This window comes from Opisthocomus hoazin, chromosome 3 (assembly GCF_030867145.1).
Source record: "Opisthocomus hoazin isolate bOpiHoa1 chromosome 3, bOpiHoa1.hap1, whole genome shotgun sequence".
NCBI classification, from domain to species: Eukaryota; Metazoa; Chordata; class Aves; order Opisthocomiformes; family Opisthocomidae; genus Opisthocomus; species Opisthocomus hoazin.
This window is the reverse complement of record NC_134416.1, coordinates 24,053,509-24,067,525: the sequence shown is the minus strand read 5'-3', so window position 1 is coordinate 24,067,525 and position 14,017 is coordinate 24,053,509. Positions and strand designations below refer to the sequence as shown.

Genomic DNA, 14,017 nt, shown 5'->3' with positions numbered 1-14,017 from the left:
TTAGAAAAGATTTGGGAATTCCTGTTGTTGGTTAGGCTACAATGTTATTGTTCTATCTCACATTAAGAGGCTTACCACAGATTACACTGAAAATTGAATCTGGTTTGAATGTTGTGTTCATAGTTAGGATCAATAGGATGTGAGTTATTGTTAGTATTACTATTCATTGAGAACCAATACAGAAACCAAGTAGGGTTTATACCATGGGGCTGCAAATCAAAAATTACTTTCTCTCCATGTAGCCCAGAATACAGAGCTGACAGACATCAAACTGGATTCGAGAAATTTCTATTCAATCTTTTACAGTTATGTCCATGTAATGTGTGAATTTGTGCAGTGTGAGCTGGTACTGTGATAAAGTGTCCTGGGTTACTGTGTATTTTGAAGAACAGCAATTATTTTTAGTTTTACATTGACTCTGAATTTGTTTTAGAAACAGGTTTCATTTTACTTCAGTTTTTTTAAGAATTTCCTGATTACTTAGGATTAAGAAGTAACTGACACTATTTTTCTAAGTCAGATTTTGCAGCTTTAAAACCAGGCTGTCTGAATTATTGATCTGCAGACTACAGAGAGTGGGTGTATAGTGTACGTAACAGCTAAATGCCAACACAAGGGAAGAAATGTGATAATAGCAGTAAAATCAGACATTTTCATGTCTCTAGTTACACCGTAGGTATGAACAGCAGTGAAAGGAGACTTTTTAATTACCATGAGAATGCACAATATGCTGTGAAAAAGAAAAGTAAAGTTTTATATTTTGAACATCCTCAATAAGGGAGAAGTAGTAAATCTATATGAGATAAACTGCTGAAAACAAGGTCTAAGAGATTTTAGAAATTACAGTGTTTGGAAATCAACATATAGAAGTACAAAATGGTGGATCACATTGTACTGTTTCAAGTACTGAACACCAGTAAAATCATTCAGGATCAAAATAATTATAAATAAATAAGACAGTGAAGTAACTTTCTTTTAAAGGGAATTTGACTTTCATTACTTTAGGAATTAAAGCAATCAATGACTCCATTTGGCTCCATTCACTGAGTTTCATGATTCTTAAGGCATATAAAAAAAAAATGGATGAAAAGAAAATACAGTAAGGAGTTTAAACTATGGGGACAAAAACTCAGTATAGTTATGTTCTACAAAAAAATCTTCATATAGTATGCAAAAAACTATATGTAACATTATTTTTGAAAATTTTATTTATTCATTCAAATGGGAATAAAAAATTCTATAATGCCCATTGCTTATGGCAAAGTGTTTTGAATCACATGATAAGTTTTTGTCATCTTCTTTTGTCAGCTTTGTACCTTTGCCAAGTCAGACTATATTTTCTGTGGCAATGCTGAGACTTTAATGTGCTAAAAATTATTACATCTGACTAGAAAAAACAAATGGGTAGACTGAATTCACAATTAAAGGATTCCATTGCTTGTTAATTTTTGAAAAACTTTTTTACATGGACTTCTCATTGCTGGGTGTTGAGGGTTTTTTTTTGAAAGTTCTATAGCTGTACCATAAAACCAAAGATGAGTTAAATGTTGTATCTGTTAATTCAAGCCCTCTCTTCCATTATTTAAATGATAAAATTTTCAAGTCTATACTGTAGAAGAAGAAGAGGTACACTTTGTAATACCAAAATCATTAATGTTTAGTAATAATGAATTACAATATATCTGAAACTTTACCCTGTGATATTGAGCCCCTGCATTTCAAACCTCAGTCTTCCAATGCAAGCTACTGACTTCCTTGGAACTCTGTAGAGTCTCATTTTACTGCAGAATTAGGATCTTGCTGTCTCAACAATTTTCTTTTAGTTTGTAGTGAATATGGTAAGTCAGTGTGATAATTTTAAATCAATATCACTGAATCTTACTTGAGGGATTGATAATAATGTTGTTCACTAGTAAGTAAGTGAGTTGTACTTAACAGAAACATACATCAGTGACTTTTTTTCAAATTATAATATGGAGCATTTTATGGTCAGTGACACAGACTATGAATGATGAATATATTATAAGAATTTTACCCCAGATAGTAAGAATAACACTTATTTCTCTCTTTCATGCTTCTTCCTTAATTTTTCTTTTTCTTTTATGGAGCACAGGCCTTGGGCATGATATGTTTCTCTGCATGCATTGATGTTTTGTTCACAGAATATGGATATATACATACCAGTATTGTATTTATTATACACCTATGATTTATTTATTGTATTTATTGTACATCTATGGTTTATTAAATACTTTAATTAAAAGGTATTTAACATGATACAGGGATGTCTGAAAAGGCCTTAAACTATTGAAATATTTTTATTTTTCCTAATAAAAGAAACTTATTTAAGATATTAATTCTGTGCTGATTGAAAATATAAAAGTAAATGTTATTAAATTATAATTAAACTACAAAAATTCTTAAAATCCTGTTTTGAACCAGTTTAAAGGAATTTGATTATTTGTAATGTTGTTGCTCTGGTTACTTGATAGAATCTTGCTGTTAAACTACTCTGTCATATAAAGATGACAGAAAAGCAATGATGTTCTCTGTTGAAAGAACTCAGTGAGTAGGGTAAATTAACCTTGCCAGGCAGTTGATAAATAGCAAGTCAGGTGACCTTTAAAAATAGTCTAAAAGATATAGGTCCATACAGCACCTTCCTTTCCTGGCTAAAGGCATTTTTTTTTTTTTAACTGTTGAAGGCTAAAAAAATATCATCTATCAGTGTGATGGTTCTGATGAAGTTTTCAGATAGGTTTAATACTATTCTGACTTTTTCCTTTCTGTGTTGTAACCATGCATAAAGAAACACGGCTTCCTAAGTCCTCACTCCCATTATAATCCCAGTTTTTATATATTCTTGCACTCTTCGAGAATCTCTACACTTTTACAGATCTCTCCAGAAGTTAAATTCAGAAAGTCCATAATTTTTAATTATAGAAATAATTTCTAGACTGTGTTAATTTATTTTATTTTTAATCTTTTTTTTTTTTTGGATGGTATGCTTCAACCTTTGGTGACTTTCTGATGTTACTGGAGTAAACTAGAAAACTTCTCCATACTCCATTTTTCATAATTTTGTAGCCGAAGAAGAGTCATTTTTTCATGGAATTCATATCTGGAAGATATTAGTACCAAGGAAGAAAAATATTAGAGAAGTTGTGCACTAAAGCTCACATCTAAAAGTTTGCAAATGATGTTGGAAAAAACCCCTGTTATTCACTTTGAAATGATATAGCCTAATGGAATTCTGGAGCTTGGCCATAAAAATTAATTATGTTTATAAAGAAACCCAATTTGAAAATATAGAGTGTCAGAAATTGTAAATGGTAGAACATTTAGGGATATAGTCTACGTATTAAAATAGTCAGTACCTGGATGTCGGAAAAAGTATGACTTGCCAGAAGGGACCTAGTCATTCAGTGAATTCTTAGTAACACTAGTTGGCAAGAATTGAAATTTTCATTTTTCCTCTAACTCTGTCGTATCTTGTCATCAGAGGTGCATCATTTACTCATGGACTGTCACTCTTTAATATTTAAGATGATATCTGTGAGCTGTTCAACTGTAAGGAATAAAAACTTTCCTAATATCTTGCTAATGTCAATTTGTATTATTCTTCCTGGCTTCTTTGTATTACCTTATGGAAGTCACATTTACAAAATCTGTAAACACAAAGTGACATTTCACATTTCCATAACAGTGCAGATGTTTGCATACTACTATATTGTCATTTTTAGAAAAACTGGTATGGTTGTATGGAAAGCTAAAACGCGCCTACCAACCGGACTTAAGGAATGCAAACGATAAATCAGATATTGCAAGTATTTAATCATCGTGCTCACATCAAGATGCTTAAATTCACTCGTATCGATGATATGTAAATAAAGTACTCGTGTATGCACATATTTACCAAACTATGACCTAGCTGGAGACAGAAGATTGACTTGAACACCACTTCTGAGTCTGTTAAATTTAAAGTAGGATTCATAGATACATCTCAGGAAAGTTCTGCTAATAACTTCCTGCTGAGGTGCCAACAGCAGTGTGCAGTGGCTTTATAGGTAGCAGTTTGTATTGTATGCCTTGTAGACTACACATTTAGCCCTTAAGAAGTTAAACACTTGCTTATAGTAAATGTGCAGATGTATTTCAAAAGCAGAAATTACTGTAATAGCTCTACTAGTCCTCTGTGACTACAGGGTATTAATGTTGATCCAGAATTGATTGGCATTTTTGTAGTTTAATTTCTCCTAGCTGCTGGAGTTTTATTGTTGTGAATGAGTGTGGCCTACAATATCAAATTCCTCAGTCTCCAGAAGCAATTATAATGAAATTTAAGGTTCTGACCATCCCTGTTACATGTATTGATTCATGCATTTTTCCCTGACACTACTTCATTTCAATATTTGTTTTCCAGATAAAGGCTTATATTCATATAATTCAGGTAAATTTTCAGCATGCCAGAAATGCTTACTGCTTCCATGTACATGCAAAATTTGATTCTATATTTCATTGGTGTGCTTTTGCTACCTATTGTGCAGATGCTAAATTGCTTAAATGTTCCTTGGCTTTTCTTGTCTGCTTTTCAGTCACAGGTCTTTTGTTGGCTTTCTTTCTCTATTCTTAATATCCCGGTCTTGATATTGGAGTGGTATTGTAATACTAATACATGCTTTGCCTGCCTTTATTTTAGGTAGAGCTTTGGTAGGTAAACTGTAGTGAGCTTTATTAACTATACTAGGAAAATGCTATTTTGCATAAGTTATATTAAAAGGAACACTGTTGTATTACATCTATTTGAGAACTAGTGTAAGTATTAGACTACAGACTTGGGGTAAGTGAAGTACTGGCAAAATCAGTATTTATACTGATAGATATTTTTTGCAGTTTCATATTGATTTAAATCCCCAGTTACAAATCCAATTGCTATGTCTGAGAGGTTTGCCTTAAATATAATAAATTCATAACGTACAATTATTACAAGCTTAAATTTTGTAGTGCATTTCATGTGGGACTTTTTGCAGTTCCTGCAGTTTTAATAATGGGAATCTCTTTGAGAATTGGTTCATCTAATTATCTAATTATCTTTTAGTTAAGCTTAAAAAGTGAAACACACATTGTTAAGAAAATAGAGCCAATACCACGGTGGAGAGAAACAAAACCCCCACAGGATGTTTCTTGAGAGTAGTACTAATAAAATCAAGTTTCCATTATGCCTACCTTTAGTCTCCCATGTTTCTTCTATTTAATTGTCTCCTGAAGTAATCCCACATTCTTCTCATGTTTTACAATATCTTCATATGGGAACAGGCAATCTTTACTGTGGCAACTGTGGACTTGTGCATGTATGCATTAGCCACAACTTTTAGCTTGATAGTATTTCTTTTTCATTAAGGGGTTCTGATTTGTATCTCTCACTTCTACCCAGCAACCATTTGCAAAGATCTGTAGGAACTTGATTAAATCTGGTAGTTATACGCCTCTGTCAATATAGATGAAACTCATCAAAAATTTTAAGTAGCAGTATTATGTGCTGTAGGGTGAAGTGATAGATTGACACGGAGACAGCAGGACTGCATGAGAAATTAGCTCACACTAAGAACCCTCAGGCACAGACTAGCTGAATATGGGGGAGCAAATTCTTAAAGACAGTTGTGAGACTGATTTTAGAGCTGCTTAGATGTCAGCTTTGAACACAGAACCATTACAGGCAATGCTAAGTTACTAAAAGTGGTTGTGAAGGCCTTCTGTGAGCTTCAGGGAAGGAGGTCATTGGCATGCTTCACCACACTTTATTCCCCCAAGGAGTCCACAAAACCTTCTATAAACTTCCCACATTGTAAGGGGCAGGATCCCCAGCTCAGGAGCTTGGTCTGCTTTCTTTTTCCTTTTTCCATCCTCCTACCCACCCCCCACCCGCACCCTGCCCCCAACCTTAATTTTATATCTCATTCTGACCCCTATGCTAGCCTGTTCTGGTAACTATATCTATTGGTCATACAGGCTTTACTAGAGTTTTGAGCCTCATGTGCTTTTCTTGAGGCCTACATCAGATATATCAATGGACAATATATGAAACACAGAAGGTATTGTATCTTGCATTGTTTCCTCTGTATACTAATAATAAACTGGAGCACAGCTCTGTGCCAACTTCAGTTGTCATGCAGAAGTCAGAAGATCTTCAAGAACTCTCCACAGGTTTAGGTTGCCTTGCAAAAAAATATTTATGATTGCATATTGTTTCATTCATTTGGAAGAGTTCCAGTTATCTAAAATGTTGTTATGGAAAGAAATGTGATTCTGTCAAAGTAGGATAGGATGGAAAAAGATAGGATAGGATGGAATGGAATGGAATAGAATGGAATAGAATAGAATAGAATAGAATAGAATAGAATAGAATAGAATAGAATAGAATAGAATAGAATGGAATGGAATGGAATGGAATGGAATAGTTCAGTTGGAAGAGACCTACAGCAATCATCTAGTCCAACTGCTTCACCACTTCAGGGCTGAAGTGGACCAAAAGTTAAAGCATGTTATTAAGTGCATTGTCCGAATGCCTCTTCAACACTGACGGGCATGGGACAGCCACAGAAGATTCTCTAAAAATTTCTTCAGTGACTTCCATATTATTTTTATTCAGAAGTCGCTAAAGCTTTGCACGGCCACCATACCAGCCAATGGAAGTTAAGCATTTGATTCATAAAATGAAATAAAACACTTTTTTTCTTCTCATTATTCCTAACCATGAAGGTAGAATATAGAGGCAAACTAAGAATGGAATAAATTACTATATTTTAAATTATTGTCCTGCCTAATAGAAAGCAAAAATGTAAATAGGAAAAAATAGGAAAATCATAAAAATTTAAATAGAAAGTACTTTTTAAATGGAAAGGGAAAATGATGGGTCTAAAAATTTTTAGTTAATGGAGTTTTTCCCCAACCCTGCAATGAAAGCTATGGTGCAAGTGGCATAAACTTCCAGTTCTAGTGTATACATGCTCTTGCAGATTTGTCGTGCTGGGTGGAATGGTAGCTTGTGCAGCAGCAGTAGAGAAGGAGTAGGTAGGTGCAGGAGGGAAGGAGGATGCTGAAGATTATCAAGTTCTGACGGGGAGGTTCTCCACTCTCCCCAGGGTAAGCTGTCCCTGGAAAACAGTTTTATTGATAGTTTAAGGTTATTAAACTGAAACCTGCTAAAGTGCATGAGAATGTATCTTTTGATCTCACTGGGGTTGGGGTTATGCTAAATTAAGGCAATTTTTCTGTGTTTTACACTAGCTAGTCATACAGCAAGAGTTCTATTTTGCCTTCAGTCTACAACTAAAATAACCATTAACCCTGGTGGAAGGCATTCAAAATTCAGTATTTACCATCTGTTACCACCCAGTTATCAGACAAAATGGTAATAATATACCTAAGAATGTTTCACTAATAAGCTATATTCCAGTGCAGTGGCAGTGAGACTTAATTAATGCCATTCCTCATGTTTAAAATTCATCAAAGAAAAAGTTAATTATATGCAAACCATTGGCACCAATGCATTTATTTGATGCACCCAGTGTCCCTTGTTAAATGCTACAACTTTTTACTGAACTTTGAATTTATTTTAGAGTGGATTTAATGTCCTTGCTCTTCAAATAAGTACGATATTTTATAATGTATTTGTCAAACACTTTAAGATTTTCATTAAAATACTAAATAACAGTTTCATTAGCAATATTCCTTTGGAATAATTTGTGAGAGGTTTTATTGTCACATTTCCCAGATAAACTGTGAATTGTGCTTTCTCTGTTTTATACTAAGTGGTTCAAATCACTTACATAATGAAGTGGTATTTTGAAAAGACATGGCTAAGGTGGGATTGAAGCCTGCATCTTCAAGTTGACATTGTCAATAGGTTAAAAAGAAAATTATCATCTAAAATTAGTAAATAGCAGATGAAATTAATCTTGCAAAAAGTATAAGAAATATTAAACTAAGCTGCCAGCAATTATACTGGTATTTCAAATACCCAGTTCAACAAAGGATTTAGACCTGTGCACTTCCTAGTCTGTTCCATTTCTGAAGTTAATGGAATACATTTTAGTTAAATACAATCTGATTCCTTTGCAGAAGTTACATATTACACGCAGTACTTCTTGACACTACATATTTAAATGACATGCGTTCCTTCCTCTGTCGTTGCGGAAAATATTGATTTCCAAAGATAAAACCAAGTAATTAATTCTGATTTAAATTTCTTCTTACATCTGAACCAGCATTTAAATTTACAAGTAAATGTGAAATATTGCTTAAACATGATTATTTTTCAGTTGGTTTAAGTCTGTTAGTAGGTAGGGCTGGCTTAAGGTAGCCTCTGCTTGAGGAGATAGAATATATGATCTGATCTGAACGAGCTTCATATCTCGTCTTACAGAAAAAGTTATTATATTTAAGGGATGTAAAAGAATCTCCTCTTTGCTGTAGCAAAGGCTCTTGGAAAAAGCCCTGAAATTGGATTCTTCCCTTGACTACTCTTTCTCTACTCCCATGCCAGCCCAAGTCTCAGTCCTGGCCCATTCATTTTCCCAATGCCCTGGCTCTTCACTGCAGCTTGAATGGGAGTTAATCATGGAATCATAGAATGTTTTGGGTTGGAAGGGATCTTTAAAAGTCATCTAGTCCAACTCCCTCCCTGCAGTGAGCAGGGACATCTTCAACTTGATCAGGTTGCTCAGAGCCCCGTCCAACCTGACCCTGAATGTTTCCAGGGATGGGGCATCTACCACCTCTCTGGGCAACCTGTGCCAGTGTTTCACCACCCTCATCATAAAATATTTCTTCCTTATATCCAGTCTGAATCTACCCAGTTTTAGTTTAAAACCATTACCCTTGTCCTGTTGCAACAGGCCATGCTAAAATGTCTGTTCCTATCTTTCTTGTAAGCGCCCTTTCAGGTACTGGAAGGCTGCTACACGGTCTCCCTGGAGCCTTCTCTTCTCCAGGCTGCACAGCCCCAACTCTCTCAGCCTTTCTTCATAGGAGAGGTGTTCCATCCTTCTGATCATTTTTATGGCCCTGCTCTGGAAACGCTCTAACAGGTCCGTGTCTTTCCTGTGCTGAGGGCTCCAGAGCTGGACGCTGTGCTCCAGGTGAGGAGTGAAGACAGAGGTCTGTATACAAAAAGAGAAAAGGGTCTCTAGATCCTGGAAGGTGATTTGGAGTGGAGATATTAGGAGATTCTGCAAAAGGTGAATGCAGTTTGAGAGGACAGAGAGAGAGAGAGACCCCTGTCTTTTATGCCTGTGGTCTCTTGAAGCTTCTTAGTCTCTCTTTTCTGGCAGATATATCTTGTGACTACCACAATATAAAATTTTAGCTGTGCAACTGGGAAGTCTAGAGCCCACTGTGACAACAGCTGGCCATTTTCATCCTCAGAGATGCAAATCTTTTCTCTAGAATACAGAATATAATAGTCTAAAAATATGTTAAAGCAGATGTACTCAGTAGTAAATATAAACATTGATAAAAAGCAACTCAGTTGTAATTAATTAGATTCATTCATAAGGATGAATTAGATGATGAGTAAATGACATTGATTCAAATCATATTTGATTCAGCCCTCTTACGTCTGGCATGATAGAAACCTTTCCCAGAATCCATGTGATGAGCATCAGCAGACTGTTCAGTTGCCCTCATCTTCGCATTCCACAATCCTCTCTCTCTGACAGAGCTGGAGTGATTTTATTGGCATCTCTGCACAGCAACCGCAGTCCCGCTGCCAGATCAGTGCAAGGGTTACCAGAGTCCAAAATCGCACTGGTCTGCGCTCCCTGTGGGGGCTTCTGCCTTTTAGATCCTAGACAAATCCCAGCCAGACTAGTAGGGCTGTCTTGCTTAGTGTTTGGTCACAAATATTGTCCTTCTTATTTAATATCCTGGTTTTGAATTAGCGGCTAAGGAGAATGGAGACTAACCCTTCTTGCTCACTGGCATGTAGATCACCACACAGGTAGAAGGCTCTACTGAAAATGAAGCAGGAACAGCATCACAGGCAGAGTGGATGCTCTTTCTTTGTGAAGCAGCAGAGATTTTCATTGGTTCTCTACGATACTATAATTAAGAAAATAATCACGTTGAATGTTGTTCTTACCGGACTCTGTTGCTTTTAGAAATGCTGATTCTCAGAAAGTCCATTAAGAGGCTGAAAAGTTTTTCTTCACACCTGCCCTCATCTTCTAGTCTTTCTTGAGTGTTAAACGTGATCACTTGCTTGCTATCTCTTGTTTTAGAGAAAGACTGTACTTCTGGTCATTTATTTAATTTGACGACTCCTTTCACCTTCCCCATTGTAGCATGGCTATTTCTGAACTTTTATTATAAACTGAAGCTACCTGAATTCTACCATGTAAGAATTGCAGGGTGTAAGAAACAAAAGCATGGCTTTCCTTGTACTAATTTTAATTTCCTATTTGTGAGCTAAAAACCCCCAACCTTTACTGCAATTAAATAGCAATAATCACCATTGCCGTACTGGAATTGCATAATGTACTGGCAGGCTAGACTGTTTTCTACGAACTAACACATATCACACTTACACCATTTTCTAGTTGAATAATTTTTATCAGAGCAATTTTTATCCCAGAATGAAATAGGCTGCAGTCTAGTTCATAAATTCATACACCCACATCTTGACTGCTGCCATCACTTCTGACTTCTCATAAAAGGCACAGAAGAACTAGAAAACATACAAACAAATACAGCAGGAACAATCAGAGAAATAGAAGGTTTGCATATGCAAAGAAACTAATAAAAACGATGTTATAGCTCAAAAAAAAAGAGAGGACTGTGGGAGAATACAGAATGCTGATTCATGTTTCTCAGAATAAAATAGCTTGGAGGGCATGGTCTGAAACAATGTAATAGCAATAAAACAGACATACACAATGTGAAGTGAAACTTTCATATACACAATGTGAAATTAAACTGCAGAATTTACTGACATAGCATGTTACAGAAACCAAGAGAATATTCTGACTCAAAAAGAAATTATATGAATTTGTGTAGAATAAGTTGGTTAATGGCTTGTGGTAAACAGTCTGGTTTAGAAGTCTCAGTTGCTAGAACCTCTGCCTGCTGAAAGCTAGAGGGATACAACACCGAAAAGTTTTTCCATACAGGTTTTGTAAGCATGCTTTGCTAAAGAAGGATGTTCCACTATCCCCTGGTGGGTAGACGGATGTCAGACAGTCTGACAGATGACAGCAGTTCTTACCATTCAAATAATGTCTAAAATGTCTTTAAATTGAAAAGTTTGTATTTTTGTTGAAAATCCTCTGAGCACTTGTTCTCCTAGTTTTCTGTTGGGAAGAGAGGGTAGGGATCCTGCTGTGCCAGTCACCCAGATAGAATGTTGATCCTGCTTTGTCCTGGGCTTCTTTAAGTTTTCTCTCATTTTTTACTGGTATTTTTTTGTGTATGTTTTTCAGAATAAATCATTCTGTGGTAGGAATAAAAAAATCTTGCACATGATGGAAGGTTTTAGTGACAATTAGATTAAATCTTCTACCTACTAAGTACCTGTTTTTAGGTGGCCAGAGAATCAGAATAGACACACCATCTTGCTGAAGAATGGGGATTTTCACATTTAAAATGAGTAAATGAATGATTACTGTTTACATGCCAATGCTTAATCCTAACGTGAGCAATCAAATGCTGTTTAAAAGATGCCACAGAAGATGGAAGTAAAATTTAGCTAAACATAAACTGACACATCTATTTGTCCTACATGGCCTAAATTTTCGCTTTAATTGTGGATATGGAATCTGCCATTGCCATCTAAGCTCTAGCTAATTTGATAGGTGTATTCTTATAGAGCATTTAATAGCTTGCTTTCGCTAAAACATCACAGAGAGATTTTGTTTTTCAGGACACACTATGTATGTGAAGATGCTTATTCTCCTGATAATGCTTACTAATACCCTAAAAAAAAATATTGCATCCATTTAATGTTATTACTATAATTTATTCTTCTGGTGTTCAAAGACTTTGTGGAGGGATAGTGCCTTGTATATTAAAACTTGGAAGATGAACAGTGTGGTGCCAGTTCCCATGTGGAGTGAATACATACAGATACGAAGTATATGAAAATATTTCATAAAAGCAGTGTTGTGGAGCTGTATTTCAGCATTTCATTTTATATTACATTAAACATTTAGGGGAAAATAGTTGATACACGTATATGTTTGGAATAATGCCACGCTAATTATTTCCCTTATATGCTTATTTTAAAGCTTCATTGTCCAGTATAAAATCCTTACATTTATTTATGTATTATTGGCTGAGGGTAGTTTTAACTTACAGGAAGATAAATAATACATTTCTGATCTTTTTTTTTTGGCAGGGTCCAAAAGAATCAGCGACAGTGAAGTCTCCGATTATGACTGTGATGACGGAATTGGTGTTGTTTCAGGTATTTGTGCCTAAATTTACTCTTCTAGGCTCAGTATAAATCTTTCTTATATATAATTTATTATTATGAATTTTATAACGTTTCCCTGGTGAAAAAATAAGTGGAACCTAAGTGTATATTTTTCCAACAGACATAAAATAAGTATTATGGGTAATGCATATTTAACCACAAAAACTACCAAGAGAGGGGAAAAAAATCAATATGTGAATTTCCTTATAGCTTTTATGGAATGATAAAAATAGCACAGAAGTGGTTTTTTATTAAATATGAAGAAGTGTTTACTGGATTTTTTTGACAGACATTTGGGTTTGATATAGCCTTTAAAACTTCATGGTGGAATAACAGCACTGCTAAAAGTCTGAAATATGAACATTTAAGGCAGGATGGGAGATATCTTAACAGATAATCTGTTTACTTAGAAGTATTGGAATTGGGAGTTTAGTGAGTATTTTGAGATAAAAGTTGTGGTGTGAAAGAGTATTTCTCCTCTTCTAAGAGAAAAGGTAATACTGTACTCATAGCTGAAAGGAATAAAATAGGAGTATCATATGCTTTTGCTGACTACAACAGAGAATATATTTAGGATGCAGCCATGCCACCTTTAAACCAATACTGATGGCTACTGGTACCAGCACAGAATTGGCTGCACAGCTCAGCATGTTCTGTTACCCTACTGCTCTACTGAGTTTTTTAACCCACTCGGGGTAGTCTGTGTTACAGTTTCTGGTTCGCTTAGGTCAGGTCTAGCTAAAGAGCTCATACACAGTGATTTGTGTACCTTACCGAGCAAAGGTGGGGCAGTACGTGCTGCCTGGTCCATGCAGCATCTGTACGACAGTGATAATCTGCTTGGTCAACAAGCGTTCCTGCCACACAGCCACCTGCCAGCACACGTGCAGCTTTTGCACTGGTTATAGTACATACTGCTGGCAGGCCTAGGAAGGGTATGTAGGAAACACGAGTCAGGCGAGTTTTACTGCAGCTGGGCCTGGGAGTATAGGGAAAAAAAGAGGTGAAACAGGCAATCCTGATACTGCAAGATGGGGTGCAGACAAGTATTGACAAATCCAACCATTTGGTGAGCTACTCGATTACTTGGGTTTACACAGTCCTGTCTTAAAAACTGTTAGCAGCCTGAGCTTGGATGCATTTTTGTGCTATCTAAGTAGGCATCCCTGTATTTCCAAATATTTCACAGTTATCACTTTGACTCTTCTTAATTTTTGACCCTGCTGTGTTGCTATTCTCTTGCCTTAGGTCTTGTGCTTGCTGGGAAAATAAGATAACAGATTTTTTTATTAACCAGCATATAAATTTTATCAAGCAGCCCTTTTTCAACTAACATAATGTTATACGGGCTTTGCGGTACAAGCAGAGCAGGTCATATTGTTAGCGCATTTATGGTCTGTGGTTCACTGTAGGTCCCATACTAGAATATCTAGAAAACAGACATTTTTAAGCACAAGTTGTCCTTGTTCATGTTGAAACAATCTAACCTTGCAGATATTTGACAGTAATACTTATTCTATCCCAAAAGAATATTTTTTTATCTTTTCT

General features: G+C 35.6%; 1 protein-coding gene across 50 annotated transcripts in view; it reads left to right on the top strand.

Annotated features, from left to right (window-relative positions):
- Positions 1–14,017, top strand: part of RIMS2 (regulating synaptic membrane exocytosis 2) — a 534,102-nt gene that overhangs the window by 337,337 nt on the left and 182,748 nt on the right. For 26 of the 50 annotated variants that reach the window (XM_075415724.1, XM_075415741.1, XM_075415702.1 and 23 more), the window contains 2 exons: positions 4,424–4,450; positions 12,392–12,460. In XM_075415724.1, the coding sequence (XP_075271839.1) occupies positions 4,424–4,450; positions 12,392–12,460 (96 nt within the window). The remainder of the gene's footprint in view (positions 1–4,423; positions 4,451–12,391; positions 12,461–14,017) is intronic. The other 24 variants (XM_075415751.1, XM_075415704.1, XM_075415743.1 and 21 more) reach the window with 1 other exon arrangement.